The 26,736-nt window shown below is 39.3% G+C and overlaps 1 protein-coding gene across 1 annotated transcript in view; it reads right to left on the bottom strand.

The window, feature by feature from the left end:
- The window catches only part of ntrk2a (neurotrophic tyrosine kinase, receptor, type 2a), a gene marked incomplete at its 3' end in the record, with an annotated part of 96,945 nt that overhangs the window by 24,422 nt on the left and 45,787 nt on the right, over positions 1 to 26,736 (bottom strand). Inside the window, exon 13 of the mRNA XM_080466707.1 lies at positions 7,715 to 7,903. Coding sequence (XP_080322833.1) covers positions 7,715 to 7,903 — 189 coding nt within the window. The remainder of the gene's footprint in view (positions 1 to 7,714; positions 7,904 to 26,736) is intronic.

Raw genomic sequence — 26,736 nt, 5'->3', positions numbered from 1 at the left:
CATACATACATACATACATACATACATACATACATACATACATAGGAGAGGTGCCTCGTGCTGTGTCATCATGCCAAGTAGACTTCAGTCATGAAACTTTAATCATGCATCATTTTTTATTTAATGAGTTCATTTTATGTGGTCTGTTCTGTCTGTCCCTGTAACTTTATGTGTTAGATATGATCGGTTGCTTCACAGTTCAATTTAGTAATACCATTACTTTTGGTATTAACCCTTTATAAGTTACTCACTAATATACGTGTTGATTGGAGATGTTAACCTAAAGACGTTTTTTTTCATGATCTATTTATATTAGGAGAAATACAATAAATGTATTTATTCTACACATGTCAAATGAACTCTGTTAATGAGCATCAACCATAACGTACATTGCACTCTCCACGGTAATGATCACATATGATATCTGTATTATAATGTGTGCTTCTTGCCTTTAATTACACAGCACAAAGGCACCGACACCAGTTATCTCAGATGTTATTGCTGTCGCTCTGAGCTCTACCTGATACATAAAACAATACTTAACCTTAGTTCTTCCTACAATGAGTTTTATCATCACTTCAGACCTGTCTCAGTTTTATTAGCACTGTTTAAATACAATAAATTAACCCTGTTGACTTCTGCTTGTTTACATTATGGCTGTTTGGGAAGAACTGCATTACTGCAGCTGCAGGGCACACTAACAGTATCAAAGAGTGAGTTTTTCTAAAGTTTAAAATAAATTAAACTGTGTGTTAACCGCCATAAAGATACGGTCCTGCTCTTGGGGATATCTTATCTTCACTCAGGCAATTTCATTTTGAAGAAAAACATAGTTTTATTAATGCATTTCCTTCTATATCTAGGATTTGTTTCTGTTGCTTTGAATATTTCATCACGTTTATCTCGTACAAAGGCAACTGTAAGTTAACAAAATTGCTGATTCTTTCCACATTTTTAGTGTACAATAAATTCCAAAGAAAAGAGCTTGCACATAATCGAGTCCTTTTCACCCACAGCTGGAATAGAGTCAACAGCCTCGCTGTCTGTTGCTAAGTAACTGGCGACTCTTTGCCAGCTGATTTCAAGAAAATTTGGCATCACATCACGGTTATGATGCAAGGTTTCTTTCCTACAGAATGATTAACAGCATGGCGCCCTCTCTATAACCCAGTTAAGCCCCATCTTTTGATTGCGGGCCAGATGTGCAACTGTCTTCATGCAAGAAAACACATTATTCTGATATGCATGCTAATGGCTGTGAGTCGCACACGCACGCACGCACAAAGAGGACACCCAGAGTTGTGATTTATGTGTGATGTGATTAAGAGGTGCATTTGAAGAAAAGCTGTCCACTCAGAATATCACATTAAAGCCCAGCTCCGCTCTCAGAAGAAGCAGCATCGATCCAAACTGTAAGCTCCTGAGCTCTGCCATATAACACAATATTGTACGGGCAGACAGAGACGAGCAGAGCACAGACCACAGAACTGAAAGTGGCTAAAGCTAGGTTAAGGCTGCAAAGTATTTGCATCTGAGGAGATGAGTGGAACAGATTATAGCGTTCTACTATCCCAAATTTTTATTTCATCTCCAGGTGAAGATACACTGTGCGATTTGGGCCTTTGAGGGTGAATACACTAAACAATAGTTTGTAGAGTCCAATGATGGTAAAGTCCTAAACTACTCCCCCCCCCCCAATTACATGAATACTAATAGAACAATGAGTTGATTCTTGGTTAGCTTCATTCAGTTATTTTCTGGGGGCACAGGCTCCAGATAACACTGTCTATTCTTCTTAGTATTTCTTTCACTTGTGCTTGATGCTCCCATTAGTCAACGTAGGAGATTACTCAACAGCAATGATGTAAAAAAAAAAAAATGTGTTACTCTTAGAACCACGTGTTAAAAAAGGTTTAGTAGACACTGTTTTCACAAGTCACTTTTTGGAGATTAATGCATCTGTTGTCACCAAGTCCAAATAAAAGTTGGACTTGGCACTGTTTAGAATAAAATAAAGCATCATGGCTGCTCTTGTAGGGTGTGTACGAGCAAAATGTTTTGACATATTTGTGTGTATGTTGGCGTACTTCCCGCAAAGTTTCTCCATGATTTTATTGTCAGAAGAACAGATAGCGCAGAAAAAAAAAAAATCCCAGACAAATTAAATTAATAGTTGCATACTTTGTATTAACCCGGCTTTACTCTTCAAATGCCATGAGGGTTTGGTGATGCAGCATTGCTTGTTGCCAATCATGAAACAATGGGCAAGATCCCAAAACGCACTGAATCTCTGTGGTGGGGTTGTTTTTGTGAGGGCTTTATGTAAGACACATGCCTCTGCTTGTATGTCTCTGTTGGTTTTGTGTGTCTGTCTCCTGAAATAATGTGTTTAAATTATACTTAATTTGCCAATTACATTTCGGGACCAAAATAAATTATAATTGTGCACATTTTCTAAAATCAATACAATCTTTTCTTTTCATGAAAGGGTTTCAGGAGTTCCTCATAAAGGATGAGCTTCCACCTGATATTCAACACCATCAAATACATACTTGTGGCCATTAAGACAATAATAAACATGTTACTGAAGTAGTTTCACGGCTGCTACACAGTCAAGTTTAGTTGATTTATAAAATCAAATTTTTTTCAAGCTTCAATAACAATCCTGATTTCACATTTTCACATTTGGCATTATTTAGAGCGCTGTTTTTAAAAGTTGGAACAAACATTTCCAAGGGTATCAAAAAGCAGCTGCTCTTTAAGGGGTCAGGAGATTGTTTCTTAAATGTCTGGGGTGAATGAATAATGATAAAAAATAAATACATATTTAGAAGCACACATTTTTAAATCTGAATTGGGTGATCATACAGAAATATTGCACTCATGCATGTATGCATATGGGAAGGGACAGGATTAAATATGCTTTGCTTCTTCTTTCCCTACTCTTTTTCAGACTCAATTAAATGTTTGTATGCATGTGGAATTAAGTGAGTCATAATCACTATGGCTGTAGGGAAATGGGTATATTTCTACATGAACTGTAGATATAATTGTGGATACATGTATAGAGTTAAGACACCTTGTATGGTATCACTTTGCCTTTTGAATTAAGATTCCTTGGAGCACCTGAACTAAAGCTGCAGCATCAACAAGTGCCAACTGTATTTTATCCTGTGGTACTAAAGGAAAAGCAAATTGGGTTCAACATTTGAAATGTTGGGAAGCGCAGTCATTATAAAATTCCCACACTGGAGATAATCGAAGACATGCTTTTATCTCTTGGTACAGAATGTGTCAGTGTGACTGAAAGTACAGTGTGTTGGTTAAATACATTATTTATCGTTGCCTCCACGTAGCATTATGTCTTCATCTCAAAAACAGCAGTAGCAGGTTACATATCACCACAATTTCCCATGTGACAACACAACACAATAAACCCAAATCCCCACAAGACAGCTACCCACCATTTAACCAGCTAATTACCTCACCGCACCACTTCCCACTGTGGTGGTATAATAAGCATTCACCCATGAAAAGGCCTTGCACCACTTCTCCTTAATTAACACCCTCAAATAGCAAATAAATTGATGTGTGCAGACCAGTGCCTCCTTTATTGCTTTTCTTCCTCTTTGGCAGGAAGATTTAATGGTTCTTACAGCATTTCCTGCTGTTTTTGTCTTTCATGTTAGATTTATAAAGCACCCTTTCAAGTATTTTTTTATTTGCATTTATATGCAGAACAATTTGCCGTGATTGCTGCACATACCAGCCCCAAACTTTCACTATCAAGTCGTTTCATTTCTTAGAACCATATATCTGTCGTGAATTTTCCAAGTTGGTTTTAGTATTAGACTGCAGGTCGGAGCATGGTACCCATCAATAGGTGTCCATGATTAACCTCGATTGAAATATGATTCCTCGTTTGTCAAACTTTCCACAGCTACTCTGTATTTTCCCCTGATTAGTACCTGTCTTCCATGCTTGTCACCCACATTCATTTCCCCTCATTTAGCTTCACTCCATCCACTCTCATTATATTATCTTCACTTCCCTTATAAAACATCCCTCTGCTCCCAAACGTTTTCTCCCTCCTGCTATTTGGCGATAACTTGACAGATCTATCTTATCATGTTGACCCATTAGTCTTTCTCATCAATTGTTTGTGACAACATTACCACAAAGAGGAATAACACATTTCATCAGGCATCTTGCCTTCCGTCCTTTCCTTCCTTTACCCGTCAGTCTCTCCCCCTCTCCCTTCAGAGTCCTCTCTCGCACCTATCCTCCTTAATCAGCATCCTATAAACAACCAGAGAAATTAATGTCTCGGGACATAATTATTCCCCGTCTGCCATCTGCCACTTCTTCTGTTCCTCCTCCTCTCATCTGACTGAAATCTTTCCATGACCCCGAGACGCTGACGTAAAACAGCCCGAACAGCTCGGAAATCGTGTGTTTGGTAGTTGGAACCAGGCATTGCGATAGGTCAAAGTCACAATTGTGTTTGACAGGTGCTTTCAGGAGAAGACAACCAGAAACGTCAAACTGTTTCTCTGTCAAAGTCCTCAAGCAATTAATGCCCTGACTCTGATTCTCTCCTCTGTTTTCCACCTCCTTTTTCTCTGGCACCGCTCCCAACTAAATGCCATCCTGTCAGGAACCGTAGCTAAATGTGACCTAAATTTTTGTAACTGTGTACACTGTGTGTGTGTGTGTGTGTGTGTGTGTGTGTGTGTGTGTGTGTGTGTGTGTGTGTGTGTGTGTGTGTGTGTGTGTGTGTGTGTGTGTGTGTGTGTGTGTGTGTGTGTGTGTGTGCGTGTGTAAATGGGTGTTTTCGAATACTGTGAGCACGTGTTGTCTGGTGAATAAGATTTTCCAGTACAACGTTAATCCCCATTCCCTGGATACAGGCAAATACAAACCTGAAAAGCTCTCCTGGGATACAACTGGTGGAGGAACTGAGAGATAATGCACACGGAGCCAAGAAGAAGGTGTAACACAACAAAGATGAACAAAGACACACTCTACTTTCAGGCTCCTGCTGAAGGCCGTCCAGGTATTTTATACGTCAAAACGGATGTCCTTCAAGAAGTTATGGCTTTCATCTAATTGCCATAGTTTGATGGGAATATTAATACCTTGATGTCTGAGGACTGAAACAAGCCTGCAGGAAGTCGCTGTGTCCTTATTGTACCTGGCCAAGCAACAGTTCAGCACATGAATCTAATTAAAACCAGAACAAAACTTTTGAAAAACAACCTTCAGTTTTTGAGGTCTACGTAGGCAGATTGGAACTCAATCAGGATTTATTTTTTTTCTTCTCATCTGATTTTTGTGGCTCTTCACATTATTCCAATAAATGATGCAGAACGGTTTTAAAAAGAGTTACACAAGTTTGTGGTTAGGGCTTATTTTTCAGCTTGTTGTGCAGTGGAGCCAGAGAAGCTAAGAGCAGAAGAAATTGAAAAAGATTAAGAGACAATGTAAAATGTCAAAAGCCTGCTATGGTGCAATGGCCGCAACGTCGGCATATGTTTGTGATTTTGGTTTAAAACAATAACCACCTGTGTCAATGCATATATGACCACTGCCACGTCACAGTGATCATTACTAGGAATGAGTTGTGGCTGTTTCAAATGAGATCGCAGCTGATTTAGAGCCACTTTTGCCAAAATCAAACAAGCGGCTCACATGATCGACTGTGACGACCCTTGAATGGAGCAGCTGAAATACTTTCTCTTTTAAAAAGTCCTTTTTTGCAACATATGGTGCTTGATCTCAACCTAACTGAATGAAAAAAACACGTTCACATTCTCTCAAACAACTATTTTTAAATAGATAATTAAAAAACACCTAAAAGAGAGTGGATATGAAGTATTAAGGAAACCTTTAATTAAGAAGTGATCCACTAGTGATCTCCTCTCTACTGCACTTTTTACTGTAACTCCATGATTTAGTGTTTCAGAGCTTGTTAAGTGATCTGACGTCATTATTGGGAAAGTTGCACAGATGAAACTTTGGAACATTTCTCGTAATCACATTGTTGCTCTATTGCTGCCTGGAGAGGGATCGTACAATGATTTCAGCAGAAGTGCATACACGCTTCTGGTTGGTCCCTGTATTTCACATTACCAGACACACGCTGGTTTGGCCCTCTCTTTAAAAAGAGCTCGGTTCCTGGCACACATCTTAGTGCCACTTTGCCAAACTGTCTCCATCAGAGGCCATTGTGCCGGTTTGAAAAGGCCAAGTGCCAAATAATCTGTTAGCTCCTCTCAGTATTGATGCCGCTTGTCTACAAGTCAACGAAGGACACAGAGCAATAGTTGTAATGATCGTAGTGTATTAGAAACACACATGCAGGCTGTAACACACACACACACACACACACACACACACACACACACACACACACACACACACACACACACACACACACACACACACACACACACACACACACACAGCAGTTGTGTGTGACTAGCTTTCATTGATTATCAGCAATTTCATTCTAGTCCTCAGACTGTAAAATCCCAACCAGGCATTTTGGTTGTATCACAGTATAAAAGCGGTCGACCTTCAATTCACCATTATTATACCTGCTACACTGTGCTCTCGACGCATGCACGTACACACTATGTTTCTATATGTTACAGGGAACATTATGTTCACTTACACCTATTTTTATTCAATACCATTCCACCTAAGACTAGGCTTCTCTCATTTCCCATAGAAAGTCAAGCTAGTACACACCCAGGTAGTGAAACACTACACTTACCAACACGAGACACAACATTTAGTCAAGTGTCTAACCGTAGCCTAATGTCAAAACATGTCTTCACCAAATATTTATGTATTTATTCATTTGAGGGCTTACTTTTTCTGATTCTTTCTATAATATTAGTGTGTAAAGAGATTTTAGCCCCCACAAAAAAAAGGATTAAATAGCTGTCCACGCACACACATGCACACACACACACACACACACACACACACACACACACACACACGCTTCTATAATTTACTGCAACACAAGGCCAAACCCCATAGAAGCGACTTGCCAATAATCATAATGTCATGTTGATGGACCAGGTCAATATCCTTGTGTGCTCTCTGTCAGTCGATTCGTCTCAGGTTGTTCCTCCCTTTCTCTTTCTTCTTCCTCCCACATTTCCCCTGTTTTTCCTCATATTGTATTTTTTCTCTTTCTCCTTCCCAATTTCTTGTTGCCCCTCTATTACACTCAGCTGAATCTGAAGCAAATACTTTTTTTTTTGTGGAGAGATACATTGAGGTATTGTCAAAAAACTAATTCAACAGTCTTGCTGTTGTGACTCAGAGCCAACTGTTTCAGAGCTTGTGGCTCTTTGCTGCAAATGCAGGTGTATGAGTCACACAAAGAAATCTTGAATTTATGAATGGACGCACACACACACACACACACACACACACACACACACACACACACACACACACACACACACACACACACACACACACACACACACATATTTCTCTCTTTTTGCTCGGACTTGACAGTTTATCGTCAGTCGCTCCAAGGTCATTGCCATGACAGCAAGAGGAGATGTATCACCTTTGTGTGTCACACATGTACAGTTAATGTGCTGACAGGCTAATATCTGACTAAAAAACGTGGTGGTGTTTTACACACAAGTAGTGAACTTGGGCCGGGAAAAGCTTTTGTTTTACTCACATGTGTCCGTCTTCAAGAGGCTGTTGGTGCTCCTGAAGTACTGTGGGTTTTCTATCACAGGGATCTTGGTCATGCCAATGATTACAGCGTCAGGACCCATCTCTGAGGAGGAAGGAGTGTTGCTGCCATTGGAGACGTGATGAAGAGGAGAGGCTGAGTCATCGTCATTGCTGATCACCGAAGACGGTCCTGGGTGAGCAAAGGAAGACAAGGATAGAAAATCACTTTAGCCATGTGTATAAAGTGAGGACACCAGGGAAGCCATCTGAAATGAGATATTTTTGACTGGCGGTGAGGAGGTGAAATCCCACACACCTTCTGATGCTCACAATTCTGTGCAGCTCTCAAATACTGGTAATCATGCTTTCACACACATGCAACACATTGATTTGGTCAACCTTGTGTGAATGTGAGAATCCTTGGTAATAACTCTTTCTTTTATTAAGGCACTCTCTTTGTGAACCGTACAAAGTCTGAAAACTTTCCCCATCATTGTCATTCAAGCAGCTCTCTCGTCTCCCCCTTCACTGTGATCGTAACCTTTTCACCCAGTTTTTGCCTGCGGCTGGCCAGAACAGCCAAACATAACTGTGATCATGTTATTTCAAACACATTTCTTTCAAACGGAGTCAGAGTCTTTGCCTCACAAATCTCATTGTGAGCAGTTCTGTGCCAAGTTCAGCACTAATACACAGCAGTACTGCTGCCAGCAGAGGACTTCACAAAACAGTTGAATGCAAACCCATATAATTTGCAGTATCTTCCAATAGAGCTGTGCCAAACCAGTTCAATACTTGCTAAAATGCGACTACACATTCTGCGCGGATAACTTTATCACGTAAATGCTTTTTTTGTCAATTGTTTTTATACTGATAACCTTTAAGTGCAGACAATTGACATGGATCCTAAACCCAACTAAACATTCATTCAAACCTCTCTAATAAACTTATTGTTGCCTGAATTTCCAATTAGTAAGGGAGTGTATGTCAGAGGTTACAGTATATATGGAAGAAGACAACCCAGATGCAGGCTTGAGCATGACAAGGGAAGCGCATGGGAGGGAAACAGAACAGAATGAGACACAGGCAGGATTCAGGAGATCAGACTGAGACAACAGAACTGTACTGACCGGAGTCAGAGAAGTGCACAGAAACATGATGAGATAACAGTGCTCAAGAGAAACACGAAGGGATTTGATAAGATATGAGAAAAGAACACCAGAACGCTGGAGAGAGGGAAAACTGAGAACGATGTGGGAATAACAAAAATTGGGAAATAACCTTGAAGAAAACTGAAAACCACACCAGAAGTACATACTGGGGCTGTGGGAAGGTTTGAGTTTGAGCGTCAACACAGTGAAAATGAACAAACTGGACAAACCTAAAACATGTTGTATGAAGGTTGAGCTAAAGGGAAGCTTGCGTTTGCACACGTATTTGTGTTTGTTAAACTTCAAACAACAAGGACCTGACATTCTGAAGGTCTGTGCATGTCAAAACACATACACACATCGTGCTACACAGGCGGAAGCTGATCTACTATCTGGTCTGATCTACTACACTGTTCATTTTGTCTGGAAGAGACAATAAATAACATGCACTTTCCATTTACCACTATTGCTTAAATGAATGCTGTATGGGGCAGGTCTACTACACTATTTCATGCCAACGTATCGATTTAACATGCAAAATGTCATCAACCAGGTTTAGAAGAAAAAGCCAGTGTGTCTTTGTTTAAGGTATTTAAAAGGAAGTTGCAACTCAGCCTTGAGATGCCCGCTGTTGTTCTGCTAAAAGGAATTTCTAATATAAGAATTTCTTTATTCTATTCTTAGGTTTCGCGGTAATTTTTTCATCTTTTCAGTTGTTCTTGCTGTTTGTCCCACAGCACTGGATTTGTGACCGATCATCTCTCATATTGGGTTTTCCAACAGATTTGTTGACTTTCTCTTTGTCATGAAGTTTCATTATGTGTTCCCAATATGATCACCCACTATAGTGCCCTGGATTTGAATAGGTCTACTGACGTGGCCAATCAGAGACTACGTTGGAATTGCTATGGTGATGCTGACGAAATCATCTGATGTTACTCAAACTGCTCAAACTTCAATCAGCATTTTTTTGGATGTTAAGACATTGTTTTTACCTCTAGTGGTATATGCTGTGCAAACTTCTCAGAAGCTTCTTTGATCAGTGTATCTTTTCCATCCATTTAATTCACTTTTTAAAGATTTTTGGTCTCATTAGTTGTGGAAAGGTAAAATATATATATATTTTCAAAACAGATTGACATACTATAAGCTGAAAGATCTGTATGAGTTGGCAGATGTGTTTTTGATGGACCCCTCTGCGTTTTGACAAGTTGCTCCACTTTCGAGTGAGACCAGGGACAACAGATCTTACAGTGCAAAGAAATGCATGAGGTATAGCCGAGTTAAGCCACGATAGTATTGTAGTGTTCAGAAAAATGTACGAGGAGCAGAAGTGGTTGTTCTTGTAGCGTTAACTTGGGTCATCTTGTTTGAGAACACGTTTAAAATTCTCTACCTGTTAACAATAAGTGACGAAGCCTGTAAGAGTCCCATTGCAGGGCCAAGTCGAGAGAATGTGCTGTAGGTGGTTCATCAGCAGTTTGAATGCGGTTTTATTTTTTAAAATCTTTTTTAGGTCAGGCTCTACAGCTTTTAATGATGCAGTCAAGAAAAGACAACCATCAGAGTGTATTTCTCCAAAGCTGGAGGGGAGCTGCAGCAAATTAAAAATGTATTCAGAAACAAACACACACACACACAAAAAAAAAATCCAGATTCAATGATAATACTATAATATAGCAAAAGAAAATTATACGCGGAGAATAGATTGTTCTTTTTTTTTAAATTTAATAGATTTTTCTGTATGGAAATGGAGAAAAAAAAAATCCCACTGGATATTGAAATTCGTGTTTCACGCATCATACCAATTTGAATGCAGAACTGCAGTAACAATAAGAAGCCTCATAAAACAGAGGGGAGATTGGATGGCGTGAGTCACACTCAGCCCAGCCCTGTTACAGAGAAATGGTTTGTTTTGACAACAAAATTGAGAAGTGATTAGTTCCTAATTAAAACAGTGAAAACAGTCCACTGAGTTTTTTGGCTTCAGAAAAGCCTTCATGGCACTGCTGCTACTTTTCTTAGTCTATAGAGTGCCACAAGCAAACTGAACTCGCTTCTCTCTCACTCACACTGCATCACTCAGTGAGAACGACATGTGCAGGTACGGACACGCTCACTTTGAAGGTTTGTTTTTTAATCACCTTTAACACCATAATGTAGCCTTAATGCTGACTGCATCAGAGGATTGGTTTCTTTGTATGTGCGCAATACCATTGTTACAGTAGCATCATTTACAAAACTCAGGGTTTAAATATCATATTTGTCATTAATTCCTGAACTGTGTATAAACGTCCCTCAACTGCTCCTTGCTCCCGCTGTGGAAAATCTCTGTGGAGAAAAAAGGAACGCTCTTGTTTTAAACTTTGTGAGACACTCATTTGATTTATGTCACGCAGAATGCTGCAGCCTCTGCTTAGATATTTTATTCCGACACAAAATAATGAGGACTGTGGGTTTTCTTCCCCCAACAGCATTGTAATGCTGATATAAACTATTGTGAGTGTTTTCAAATACTCTCTGTAAAACTCAACTCACTTCCACACCTAAATTATTTGTGATGCAGGAATAAATGTGTGTCCTGAGTTATTGATGTTGCAGATAATCCATTCAAATCTGACTTATTGAAAACAGCTTATACTTGATGGGAGTTTTTTTGTTTTGTTGTTGTTGTTTTGTGTTTTGTGTTTTGTTAAAAGCAGTGAGACCAGACGTGAAAATGCAACACCCCAAAGCAAATTATCATGAACTATTTCCACAAAATCAAACAGTTAATTAGTTTATAATTTCTCATTGTTTTTCAGAAACAGATAAATTACTTTTTTTTCATCCATGAGGTAGTTGGCCATTTAGGATCTAAAAAAATTTATGGTTTGTATTAAAATGTTGACATGAGTGGCATATTCAGGGTGGAAATTAGTGGGATGACCGAATAACCGGATATCTTTCCACGTGAAAATTTTTCCTGTTGTTTGAAATTATATTGTCAAATGTCTCAACTGATGACAAAAAGACTAAAAAAGTTATTTTATTTTGAACAAAATAGCCTGTAACATATCCGAAATAATCATGTATATGTGGACGTTAACAAATGGCTGCTTTTCAATGCATTGTGCGTGAGTGTGTGTGTGTGTGTGTGTGTGTGTGTGTGTGTGTGTGTGTGTGTGTGTGTGTGTGTGTGTGTGTTGTGTACACTCCACATAATCCCTTCATGTCAATGATAGAACATGCGCAAACCTATCGCTGCAGTTGAAAGTTGGAAGCTGATGAAAGACCAAGACAGCAAGGAAGCATCCAATTCTACAGGAGAATTTCACACACACACACACACACACACACACACACACACACACACACACACACACACACACACACACACACACACACACACACACACACACACACACACACACACACACACACACACACACACACACACACACACACACACACACACACACACACACACACACACACACACACACAACACATACTCACACACACATTTCTTCAATACATTTCCCTAAACAAAACATGACCTCGAGCCTGAAGACCATGTATTGTGAATTCACAATTGATTTCCCATGAGCACAAAATACAGTAGCTGTCCTGCCTCTCACGTGGTCGTCCGTGCTGCATTACAATACTGGTTGACGTGGTTCATTTCCTATGTCCCTGCCCTCATATCAGGCTGCAGGTAAGTTGACAGATTGAGGGGGTGAACCTGAGAGGGTTTGTTTGTTTTTGTCTGAGAGAGACCGAGTCCAAAACCATATTGTGCTTGAGACTCATGTGAGAAAGGAGGGGAGGTTTAGAGAGAAAAATGAGGAGAGAGACAGCACAATATAGTTCTGGAGGGGGCTCATACGTGCTGTGAGCTACCGCACAGTGGTTAGAGTCACAGTAAGATGATTTGATTATGGGCTTTTGGGGGCTTTGTATGTTCTTCCTGAGCATGTGTTGCTGTTCTCTGGGTATTCCAGATCCCTCCCACAATCCAAAGACTTATGCGTTAATTGTTCACTCTAGGGGGCCTAATTTACTGAGATCCTCCATGAAGCTTACTAAATAACATGCTTATGCAAGTAAAATGTGTCTTTGTATTGTGTGTGTGTGTGTGTGTGTGTGTGTTGCAGGTGATCAACAAAGAATAACACCATGAGGGAAATAAGGCACAAAGGGGAGTATCCCAATGACGGTTTTGTGTGAATTGTTGTTTCCATTCACTTTGGAATTATTGGAAATAATGATGAGACCTCCACAAACACAAAATTTAATGTAAAATTATGGAGCATGATATGCCAAAGGAGAAAGGTATCAAATATATCTGAGCTTTAGAGTCGATAGATCTGAAAAACAAGAACACTAAAAGAGATTCAGAAAACATTGCAAGACCTAAGACGTACAATGAAGATAAAAGTTGTACCACAACATCTCTACTAAAGGCCGATCTGATTTGACCCTTCTTTTTAAGCACCCTATTAGCTGACAAATCATAAACAACAATTTAAATATTTCCAGATGTTTGAAATCACATTTTACTTTGTAGATTTGTCCAAAGTATCAACAGAAACTCCTCCCATTGTTTTGCATGATCAGCTATTGCATTTTCTTAAAGTGAAACAAGCACTTTATGGATTGTGTGTTATGGAGCTTAAAGCGGTAATTCAACCTGGAAGACCAACCTCCAGCCATCGTCCAACCACCTCTCGTCTCCAAGCACACCAACTTGCGGCAGCCAATCCCTACCGCAGATCGCCTCCGTCCAGCCAATCATCCGCCAGATTCCGCCTCATAAAAAAGGTTTCTTCCTGTTGGAGGGAGTTTTTCCTTTCCACAGTCGCTCTGCTTGCTTACGTGGTTCAGTTGGGTCTCTCTCTGTTCAAAAGAACTGAATCACCAGCTTGCCCCAGGCCATCCTCTTCCTCGCCACTACCAATGTCCACACTCCGGGGGGAAGACTAATCCGAGATCATCGCGCCCATGCATCCATTACTGTCGCAGTCTTCCGCCGGGGTCTGAGCGCCAAATAACTTCTTAAGCCAATAAAGCTCTTCTAATGCATGCCCGTGTTTGTGAGTCTTTTCAGGGGGATATATCTTGTATGTCTGCGCATCAAGTTACAAGATCAGCTTCCACATGCAACATCGAGTTTTCTAATTTTCATAGATTATCAAGCCGTAAATCAACTGCAGGTGAAAATGTCTGATTGTCTCCGTTTGCCTCGTAAAGCGGACGGGTGCAAAGAGGAAAATATGCTTCGAATTAAAACGGGTTACATCAGGATCAAATGCCTTTTTCATCCTTTTGTATGAGTGCACATTACAAATGGCTGCAGCCTGATGAAAATCTTATCAACCTCTCTCAAGGTTAACTCATCAGGCTTTTAACAAAACATTGTTGTTGTCAGTTATTGTTGTGATGCTTTTAAATCTAGTTTGTTTAATGTTTTTTGTAATTGAATCAGGATTTCTGCATACATTTTACAACATTTATTCTAGGAATAAATGGAGACAAATTCAACTTCAATTGAATTTTTTTTTCACTTTTTCTCCCCCCAGGGTTTTGATTCCCACAGCACCAAAAAACTGTTTTTGCCAAAAGGCTAATGACTTTGTTATTCAGTTCAGGTCACCCAAAACAAAACCACAACTTATATATAAATCTGAAAATATCTTGTTGTTATTTATTTTCATTTAATCTGATGTTTATGAGCAACAGAATAATACAAATTAGTTTAAATTCAGAGAAGACATGACTGAAGATTTAAAATTTCCATTGGAGTCTCATAGACAGAGGCAGCTAATTGGAAAAAAAAAATATATATATATACATATATATATATATATATATAGAGTGAGATTTTTCTGTGAGCTCACATACTGCCATTTTGCTTTCACTCTGAAACTGAATCTGAAGCTGCACCGTCATTATTAGATGTGAAGGAGCCATTTTGTCAGAGCAGACAGACCCAAACAATGAGTGGCTCAATAAGAACATTGTCTCTGAATTCCTCTTTTTGGAGGAATTCTTGCTCTCAGGAAATAAGGCTGTTAGTTTATGATGGTTCACATGGTCTAATTATCTTCTGTCTACCTCTCTTCAGCTCATATCGACATAACAAAGTGGAAAAACAACATGATGCTCACAGGAGCTCGGGTTATTGTCTGTCGGGGTGTGCATGTTTTTGTATCTGGAGGGGTGGAGGATCATTAACGCAGAGGTCCCAGGGTCAGATCATTTTAAATAACGTTAAGCCGAGGGCCACCATCGGCCTGCGTGCGTTTGTGTGTGAGACGTGGAAGGAGGGGGAGATGGCAGAGGGTCCACTGGGAATGACATGGGTAAAAACGGGAAGATGCATCGGTGGGAGGAAGTGGGAGGAAGGGACGAAGAGATGGACAGCAGAGGTGAAGGCATAAGTGGGGTCAGGTCGAGACCCGACTCTGTTAATAGACATGAAACTGGTGTTTAAACTGGTGGAAGGAGACTGCTGCTCCACACAGTCTGGTGGGGGTAAAACAGGGTTAACAGTCAATAAATTATATTGTGCTGCTTTCAAAGTTCAGGTCATGACATGGAGGTGGGTGGCACAGAGAAAGACACTAAAACTGCCAGTCAATGTCTATTTATTTGTTTTTAATGACAGGTAAAAGCTCTTTACCTATTGCGCTCTTTACTCACAGTCTCATTGAGCCTCTTGGCTTTGTTGTAAAACAAAAAGTGGTTAATTCAAAGAAAACTTTTACGATTTTTAGCCCTGAAGATGGTATTTAAATGACGGTTTCTGTTTATTGCGGCTGAGATCTTGTCTGGATAGTTTAGTCTGTCATTAACAGTCTCTTTGTGCTCGGTGAAAAACAACCTTCATGATGTGGAAAATCTCACCTCATGACATGGTTAGTACAATGTTCCCAAACAATGAGCACAAAAAGCTTTCAGGTGTCTGTGCTATACTCCTACTTACGTACTTGCTTGTAAACAGTTTGGTAGAAAGTACTTCTCACATGTATAAGCTTGTTTACATTGGCAGCAATTCGATTTGTCTGTTAATTCAAAGAAACTCTGGACAAAAAAGTAAATTTCTGGTTTTTGCTGTTAAATCTCTGCTGTACCAATGCTTCGACATGGAAACTCTTGTAACAATGGAAAGCCTGTTTATTTCCCTTTCAAATAATGGCACATTTACAAGGAAAATGCATTTGTGGGATCGAGTAGATCGAGCTGTTTGGCATTGACAAGGAAGATTTGGGGAGATTTATTCACGATAATTGTGTCAAACTAAATGAGCAGTAGTGTAATGTGTTTTAGTATGTCAAAAAGTACAAGTAATCAAACGTGTCTGACATGTCTCCTTAAAGAGAGTCTTTGCAAAACAGGCCATTTTCCTCCATCACATTTCCACCTATCCACACAGTCCTGCTGCGTGTTGCTGTGACTCCCAGTACAGCAGTGGTAAATGGATCAAACAATAGGAGATTACAAATGTGTGTCTAAAATGTATATGTGTCCTTTCAATTTTCATCTTTAGTCCGTTTATAGTTTTATAGCTTTGTTAAATCAAAATCAGAACAGAACTTATTCTCAAAAAAAAATACTAATATTAAAAAGAAATAATACATTGTACAAATTAAAACTAAGTGAATAGGGTTTATGGTTTTGCTGCTTTAGTTGAGTTGTTTAGGGTTTAAAGCAGCAGTAACTTGAAGGGCAATAGGAAGAACAAATTAGCAGGTTCATTTATGTTAACGGCTTCTTTGGTAGATGTTCAGTGTAAATGACTGCGGAGTGGTGTGTTTGTGATGTCCTGTGCCACCCCCACCGCCTGCTGGGGGTCCTTGCTGGCTGGAGTGTTTATTGTGCTTCTATTTGATTGAGGGTAGCTGCATTTTCTTGGTCTTTGTGGTGTTGATGTCCAGATTATTTGCAGATTATATTATTTTTATTACCTATTCTTTAGAGGAAAATTGGATCCAGAAACATTTTAACATTTTGCAAACTTTTGTAAATGATCTTAGATCACATTTAAAAAAAAAAAAAAAACGACAACAAACAAAAACACACATGAAAGAGTAACAAGGTGTTGGCAGTAAAGATGTGCAGGTTTGCCCCAGACGTCACTCACCACTATGGCTCATCTAATTCTTGATGAGTTCTGTGTACTGTAACAAATGCCCTTTAGTGTGTTGCAACAGCTGCTTTTGTCAAGACAACACAGACAATATGACATCCAATCAGAAAGCGCAGCTTGTGAACAAAGACACTGTGAAATCAGTGACCTTCAGTCAGCACAGCTCAGCCTGCCTCATTATAGAGTTACATAGGAGAGCTGGAAATGAGATGCTTTGTAAGACTGAGCAGATGTGATCTGTCAACATACAGTGGTTGCATTGGGAAATTTAAACATCTTTCCATTTTGAGCATCTAATGCCTGAAGCCACGATGGGAATTTATACACTGGCTGATGCAAAAACATCGGTTTTCTAATCCTAAACAGGAGGACTGATGTGTGTTTTCCACCTCTTAGCATACTTGACCTACACTAGTTTAGAAGGCCAAAAAAATTGAATCAATAGCACTTCAGCCAAAAAGTAGCACTGAAGCATTCTGCAGAAATCCTGAGTTGAAACGGTTATAGTGACAGAAATGGTGACAGCACAACTACAAATACTACACGTCAGTGATTGTGTATGAGACATAATGTCACACAGTGTGGAATATACCCATGTGGACCGTCCATTCTTAAGCTTATCACATGGCAGCTGTGACACCAGTTGGGTTGTGGGGGCTTGGGGGTTTGGGATCTTGAGTTTTATGGCAGGAGGCTCCACTGGAGGTAAGTTAAAACGACAACGGTGAGTGACTGTATTGATCTCTCCTTGGCTGTCTGGGTACACCTCAGACAAACTGAAGCCATTTACTGCTACATGTAGCCCACGGCAATAGACGTAGACGGGTTATTATAGGATTTAAGAACATCAGGGCCTGTCAGTCAGTTTGTTAAAACAACTTGGTTGACTTGTTCCCGGGGAGGAACAATAGGATCACTTGTTCGCAGATTGAGGAGGATTTCGTGATTTGATGATTGCTGGCAGCAGTCAGCGATGTCAGGCTGAAATATTGGTTTAGATGTGCTTCAATGGTGATGATGGCCAAGGAAGATATGAGGTCAAATCTACAGGAAGTCTTGGTGTACTCCAGCTGTTGACTTTAGTATCACATTCTAGTGGAAGAAAGTGCCTGGTTTTGAGATATTGAGTAAAGCCTGAAATTTGCATGTTATTGATGAAAAAACACAGAAACAAACATGTAAACGCGGTTGTTTGGGTGGATTTTTATCAATGCAGTCAGCGTATCAGTCATTCAGCTTTCAGGGCAAAAAACTGTCAACACTGTTGACCCTGAAGGCCTCTGTGACCCCTCAAGCCCTTCATGATATGTGCACACACACCAACACACACTCACAGATGACTAGTAATATGAGCCCCATGGTCTCTAAACTATGCTGCCACCCTGCCCAGCACAGGAAGTAATCTATCGATCCAGGAGGAAGAAGGATGGAGGGATGGAGTAAAGGGAGACAGACGGATGAGGGAGAGTAAGAAGGGGAGGAAGTTCAATGTGTCAAGAAAGAAGAAAGAAAGATTGGTGGAGCGACACAAATAGGATTAAGAAATACTTAATCATCTGGGTTTTTTTGTAGCAGGTAAATCCTACAAAAAAACAAAAAAGAATAACACAACTGTGTTTTCTGTTCGCTTTTAGCTATTGGCCAGGGGAATTAGGATTAGGTTTTAATTGCTCTCACTGGTGTTAACTACAGCATAAGCACAGTGATGCTTTTGTAAGACTCAGCAGTGGCTACATTTTCAATGTAAGATCACTTGTTAGTTATTTATAGTTAGTGTCGGTTCAGTCTGTTGAAGCCACACCCCTGCTTCCCTGGACCTTAATGTCAAAAAAACAACACAAATTTGCTCATTTGTTTGTGTGTAATCCATCCATTCATCAGCCAATATTGGGCCAACGGAAGAACTTGGACTGAATACGAGTCAATTATTGAACAGACGGAGATACAAAATCATACATATTCACACAAACACACAGTTGCACCTACATGCAATCTATGGTCAACAATCAACCATATACATTGTGGAGGTGGAAAATCCACAATTTAGGAAGAGCATGCAAACTGAATACAGAAACCAGACCTCTCCACACTGGTGCAGTAGTTCGCAGTATTAGCAACTGTATTGATATGATCATTTGGCTTCCTTCTTTTAGGTTTTCTTCACTTCTTTTATTTATGTTAGATATATTGCAGAAGAAAGAAAGAAAGAAAGAAAGAAAGAAAGAAAGAAAGAAAGAAAGAAAGAAAGAAAGAGAGAAAGAAAGAAAGAGAGAGAGAAAATCAATGGGTTATGAAGTTGTTTTGTAAAACTCTCTAGAAGATGCTTTTCTTATGAGCTGGCAGATTGTTTCAAACCACTAAAGTCAATAAACAGAGCATGAAACAAAATGTTCTTTCATATTTTGTCTTTGGTATGTTGAGCAGACCAGCTCCAGATGACATGAGACGATGTTTGGAAGATCATCAGACAAGCCGTCAGACAGGTGTGAGGTTACAGTTTTTAAAACCATAAGATGTGATGTTAACACTGCAGCAATATAATCGCTTATTCTAACTTTTGTAAGGACCTTCACTGCAGCATTACTACGAGAGTCCAGATGAATGAAGCAAATGCATGCGACAACGTTTCAGCGTTATATAAAAATATAACGCTGTCAATGTGGGAGGTAAAACTCAGGTTGGAGTCAAATATGGCACCAAGGCTTTTCACTAGAAAGTATTTTATCCAGACCTATCAAGAATGTGTTTTTTTTTTCTATAAAAGTAACAAGCTCTGTTTTAATTTAAGGAAAAATTCTATCACCTATGTTTGCCAGTGAAGAGACGTTTCATGACTGGATCATCTGGTACCACAAATAAATAAATAAATAAATAATTGCATATTGTTGAGAATAATCTCTATGATTATTCAGTTATCACATCTTTACATTTGATAACATATAAAGCCAATATTATAAGAAACCAAGAATGGAGCCCTGAGGAGTACCACACAATATCTGCTTTTTCATTTAGATATTTTCACCGAAATTCCTTTGACACAACAGGGTGAAACCCAGAAAGCCAGTTCAATTCTCTAAACAGTATGAAAACATGTATCTATTGAAGTATTCTAATTGAAGCATTGCTGTGGTGTTCACTTTACTGTAGCAGTAATGAACCCTTTTTTTTTTTTAATAATTGCCACAGCTTATGAGATCAATTTGCTGTTCCATTAAACAACACAAAAAATAAACTTGATCCAATACTGCCAGTCTGATCAAAGTATCCCAAACCCACAATATCAAATTACTGGATCGATGTTCAAAAAGGTTGAGCTTGTTTGAGCTTTTGGTTATTTCCATTGTTTTCCTCTGATGATAATATATTCTACAGCTAATTTTCACCACGCGTCAGAGCAGGACCAAACAAGCCGGTTCAACCTAAACAGTTCCTGCAACGTCCAAATAAATTATATATACTGTATATTCAAAAGAATTATTCTCTTCAACATGGAGCCACGGCCTTTCAGAGATAAAGTGGTGACACAAAGAAACACTGAAGAGAAAGAGTAGGAGGGAGAGTGGTTAATAGAGAGAACTGGAAAGATGGATAGGGTGGTGGATGGGTAAAATTTCCTCTACACTGCACTTAGTTAAATGCTCACATGAATCTGCTTGTAGAAGCCAAAATCTTTCCCCTTTTTCCCCCCTAATGCAGGGAGCGATCACATTCCCCTTCTCTTTGTCCCAACCGTCGGTAAAAATAGACACTTCCTCTCCTCTTCCCGTCTCGATGCACCTGTCTCACATTGTGTATCTACAATCTTATCTCCATGCATGTGTGTACCACCTCGCTATCTTTCCCACATCCTCCTCTCTTCCTCTGATCTCTCTTTCATCCTCCTAGCCCCGTTGGTCTGATTTTTTCTATTTATAATATTCAACCCACATTCACCTCCTCATATGACATGCAGGAAGGCCGAGTCCTCCCGCTTAGCGCACTCTGTGGTGGTCAGAAATGCAAAAATTAAGAAGCGTGGAAGGAAGCGATAGAGAAAGGAGAATAAAGTGAGAAAAAATGGCTCTATGTATTTTGGATTCTGTAATATTACTCATTTCAGAGAAGGAAATCGCCACAGAGCATCTGTGCAGCATGAAGAAGAACACCTTCAAATAGTGAACGTACAAATTAGAACGGATTCAAACTTGATTCCGATGTGTTCACTCTTCTTTCAGTTGCATCAGCAAAACAACTATCTGCCCCCTACCACAGTTACCACATGAGAGATTTGTGATCAATGATATACACATTTTAAAACAATCAATCCATAGCTTCCTGTGGTGGAAGTTCAAGCTCAATGTAGCTCATCAGGGTATTTACATTGGTGTCGCTATAGACTATAAGCAGGTTTTTACATAGAGTGCACAAATATTAATCTCAGAATATTCTCAAAGGATTAAATGAAAAAGAACAGCTGTTTTAACCAAAGTTTGATTAAAGTGTTTGTAACTTTTTTTCCGTTAGGGCTGAACATTGTGTTTTATTTGCTTCACATACAATTAATACCTATCAGTCAAATATTGCCTGAACAATTTCTAGATGTTCCTGGAAATATTAAATTCGCATCTGGGACTTTGTTTTAACAGCCGGAGACTTAGCAGCTCTCCCCTTAAGGCCTTGTTACACAAATAAAACCATATGAGGAGTCAAAAAGTGCAGCCATTAATGAAGCAATTCAGATCAGCTTCCGTGTGAAAATGAAATGAAATACTTTCATTTAAACTTCCAACAACTCAAGTTCCGTAACACAAGGAAACATTTGATAAGTAGTTTTGGTTGGTAGTACCCGCACATAATGTCATTAATACCACAACTGTTTTCCAAAGCTTGTATCTAAAAAAAACCAACCTGTATTTTGTTTCAGTTGGCATCACAACTTCTTCTGGAGTAAACCATACACATAGGCTTTACTGTCTACTCATTGAAGTTTAGTGTTCAAGCTTAACGTGTGTCAATACATTGAAACTCATAAAATGTATGAGTATAAAAGGTGAGGGAATAAAGTTTGCATGATAATTAGATTGGGCCATGTTGAAAATCAGTCAATCAGAAAGATTAAAAATAAAAAATAAAAAAATCTTCATGACTTTAAATACTATTGCGGCCTACTGTTGAGAAAAAGGCCAAATCAAAAAGACCGGTGAGGAAAAGATGATTCAGGGGTGACATGGCTTGGTTAATAGAGCAGCCGTCTCCCAATTTGAAGGTTGCAGGTTTGATTCCCACCCCTGCCTGCCCACATGCTGAAGTGTCCTTGGGCAAGACAGTGAAGCCCATACTGCCCAGGTGAATGCAGTGTGAGAGTGAGTGGTTGGTGGTGGTCAGAGCGGCTGATGGCGCAGTCTGCCCCAGGGCAGCTGTGGCTACATACTTAGTTTACCACCATGGAGTGAATGAATAATGCAATGTAAAGCGTCTTTAAGTGTCCTGAAAAGCGCCATATAAAACCTGAGCATTGTTATAAAGAAGAGAAAAAGAGTGGACTTAGATGTGGCGTTGATTTCATAGAGAACAACCACTGATATAGTTGGTTCAATTTATTGTTTTCGATTGAGTTTGTGCAGCTAAATAAAAGAAAACTCAAAGTAATCAGACAAAACATTCATAGACTGACAAACAGACTTAAAAGCTCAATCACTGTCATAGGAAAAAGACACATTTACACACAAGGGACACCAATAAATGATTTATTTTATTGAAAAGGAAACCCAGTCTTTCTTCTGAAGAAGGAAATATCTTTCACAAACGAGCCTTTTAAGCAATTATACAGAGTAGCTTCTTGAATGCAGCTTTTAATGCCACGATACATAGTTTATGGAGGACTGTAGCCAAAAAGTCACACCGGGACTCCACGTATAAGCTTTTTATGTTCTTGTTGAATATTCTGATGAAATGAAGACGTGGTTATAATTATCTTGATGACCGTGAGGTATGAAGGTCTTCACTGTACAATTCCTTAGATTTAGTGTTCCTTTAAAATAAGCAGTGGAGTGTTAGGGGTAATGACTAATGCTGATCAAGACATGACAAAATGAGGTATGATCATGAGTTGGAAAGACACGCCGGTACAAACAGGCACTTGATAACAGTGCACTTAGAAAACACCAACAATCAATGTATCACAGAATGTACAAAGGAAATAAAGAAAAAGAATAACATTTTGAAATAACATTCACTTCCAGTTTAGAACCTATTTTATATATTCATACCCCCCCCCCAGTGTTAACATGTTTTGTTTTTTGTTGTTGTTGTTGCGTCGTCTCAGCTCAAACATCTTTCCAACCAAACTAAAGTATGTCATTTACAATGATCAAGCATAAAATATGTACAATGTGCAAAAACAATCAAAGAAGTCCAAACCTATTAAGACAAGTAAGTAATATGAGACAAAAATAGCTTCCTGGTGGTGTGATTTCTTTAACTGCTGGAGAAACTGTGCTTATCCAAACCCCCAATTCTCCTAGGGCCTTTTAAGTGTGAAATATTCTCGGATATGGGTAAATACTGATCTAAAGTCAGACTGAACTGTTTAATTAGACAACTGATGCTGCTTTCACTTGAGTCTGCAACAGATTCTGAACTTGACTCGACGCAAACTGGTGACAGGAAACAAAAACACCCCGGATCTCTGGGAAGATCCACCTCGTTTGTTTAATCCTTATAAAATCCGAGCTCGTCTTTACTTACCAACCTGTGCTGTCTAATCGTGTTTTAAAGAGCTTTGTGTCACTCGGTTTTGCATTTTGCTTTGCTCAGCCATAGAGTTCAATCTCATATCCTGAATGTCCATACAGGGTTTGTAAGAACAGAGAAATCTGGTTTCTTCCAAATGGCTTCACCTGAAGACATCATCTGATTTTGTTGTCGTTTCTCATTGAGGGTCTTACAACTACTGGGTGACAGATCAGAAATTTGACAGGGGTGTGGTTAACGTAGAATTAGATCATATAGTTCTTTTTCCATCTCCTTCCAGAAGATCTGTATTGAAGTTTCGCATAAAGTATGAAGTTCTATGGCCAGAACTGAGTTTCTTTTTCTTTTTGCCACCTTGAGAAAACAAATGTCTCTGTTTATGAGGAGCATGAGTTGAGTTTGTTTTATTTGGGTTGTTTTTTTTTGCAGAGGAGACGCTAAAGTGAACAAACTCTATTTCTATTAGATGCAGAATTTTACTGCAAAAAAGCTCATGTGCAGAACGAGTTGTCAGACATTTCACATGTTTTACAAGAAGAGAAAATGATGGGAGTTACAGATCACTGGATAATTTAACAATATGTCCATAAACTAAAGATCAAATGGGGGGGGGGGGGGGGGGGGGGGGGGGGGGGGGGGACAAATGGGTCTTTAAACATGGGTCATCGTGACAGTTGTTGCTTTTATCCAACTACCCTCCTCCAATGATGGAATTATCAAGCCAAAATTAATACAAGCCTTATGAAACATTTTGTAGCGGTGGCTGTGGGATGTTGGCGACAGTGTAAGGGATTATGGGACGTTGTTATGTTACTTACCAGAATGTTTCACTAGGATTATTACAATTACACCTGTTGGTTTTGTGTTTCTATTATTGTTCGATCACCCTGCTAATGGCTATGGCTCTGCTCAGTGAAGGTTACCGTGTGGGTCAGAGGGGTTTAGCGGTCGGTCACACCACTCTTTTTATTTTATGATGTGTTTGAGTTTATATTAAATAAAGTCCAAATTCTAAATTCCATTATTTAATCCATTTATTGCACGCCCTGTCAACACTCCCAACGTGTATGGGCGACGTGTGGTGGAGTGGGCAGGTTTATTTCATATTTCTTTCAGTGGGCAAATATCACCACCTTAAAATAAGTTACATTCAAGCTGCTGATGAAGGTGTAAGAGTTTCTACATAAAACAGAAAATACAACCATGCCTTTTTACTTTCCAAAAAAAAAACCCACACACCTCCCAAACATTACTCACCTTTATCTCATTAATTATTTCAGAGCTGTAAATTTTTATTATATTAACCTATAATTTGTATTCATTAAAAAAAACAACAACATGTTTTTAAATTGCTGTGATTTTGTTTTACTTGTTAAGTTTCTGGCATCTAATTAGCACGTTCACATTTGTTTAATTTGTCTTTCTGTAGCTCCAGAGGGATCGTGAAGTTGGTCTTTTACTTTTTGGAGGCGAATTGAACAAAACCTCCTGACTGGGAAAGTCCAAACAATCAAATCTCTCTTGCTAACCGTTTCATAATCCACATATTTAATTTAATCAATCCAGCACTGTAAAGGATTCAGAAAGCTCTGGAGGAAATCTCACTGCTAATTCATAATTTCCGTTTTAAATATCACATCCTTCACAGAAATAGTTAACCAAAACAACTAAATGAAGAATAGGCATACACATTACAGGATGTGCAGCTCACATTGGTACGCATATGGTCAATGAAGAGAATTAAAAATGTGAATTCTTATACATCTTTGAGAGTGCACAATTCCATCTTTTCCTTTTATTAATGGATGTTGCAGCTACTCAAGTGCACACTCTTAAGATAATGTAATTTAGAAACATCAGCCTTCTAAAAACCTGCGATAGTGTATGGTTTTTTTTTCTCTCAGTATTAAATTTGCTGACCGGTCGGCTGTCTGGGGTTCAGGGTAAACAAGGTTGTACTCTATTAAAGGGTGATTTGCTTGGAAAAATCTTCCTCCATGCCAAAAGAAGTGTCTGTGTTTTAACCCTGTAGCCTTCTTAATCAAATATTCCCCAAACATCTGCTCTGACCTCAATCTCAGCCAACACCGCCTCTGTCTCCCACTGTGTGTGTGAGTGTATGACACACACACACGCACACGCACACGCACACGCACACACACACGCACACACACACACACACACACACACACACACACACACACACACACACACACACACACACACCACACACACACACACACACACACACACACACACACACACACACATCCCACATGCTGTTTTGAAATGTGCACAGATGGTGGACTGACTGCATGCCTTAAAACTCTACCTGCATGTGGACGCACAGCGCACATGTGGTGCACTTATGTGCGTGATCATTAATTTATGTGAGCATTTGAAAATATATATGCATCTATCTGTTCTCCATAATGTAACCGAGATGTAACACAAAATACTCGTGTGGATTCGAAATATGACATGGACAAAAAGGTTCAGTAGGATTGTTTGTTTTGATCAAAAAAACCACTGCTGTGCACACTTTGACAGTAATCTGGATACAATATGAATGTTCCTGTGCACTGCTCATATGTTTTATGGTATGACGCGGATGCATGAGTGCATTGATCTTCCAGAGAGGAAAGGTTAATTTAAAAGAGACTTTAATATATGTTGTTCTACGTGACAGTACTGACAAGGCAAAAGTTCTCTGATAAACCACAGACAAGGCGTTCAACATTTCGAACATCTATCACTGTGAAAATGCACCCTCCTCCGAAAAAAGGAAAGAAAACCTGAGTCTTGAGCATACCTTGATTTATAGGGCTGCAAATTTCCACTTAACCGTGCCGATGGTGGAGAAGAGGAAGGAAAAGAAATCTCTTTTGTAACGGATGTTTTGACAAGTGCGGCGAATACCTGCAAAACTAATTTGATGGTTACGCAGCAGTATGGGAGAAGCGTCCCCCTGCAACAGTAAGGTAGCATGCTCTGCCACTGCCGGAGGAA

Source organism: Lipophrys pholis, assembly GCF_963383615.2.
Source record: "Lipophrys pholis genome assembly, chromosome: 7".
Classification (NCBI taxonomy): domain Eukaryota; kingdom Metazoa; phylum Chordata; class Actinopteri; order Blenniiformes; family Blenniidae; genus Lipophrys; species Lipophrys pholis.
Note: the sequence above shows the minus strand (reverse complement) of the source record. Positions and strands in the feature narration are given on the sequence as shown.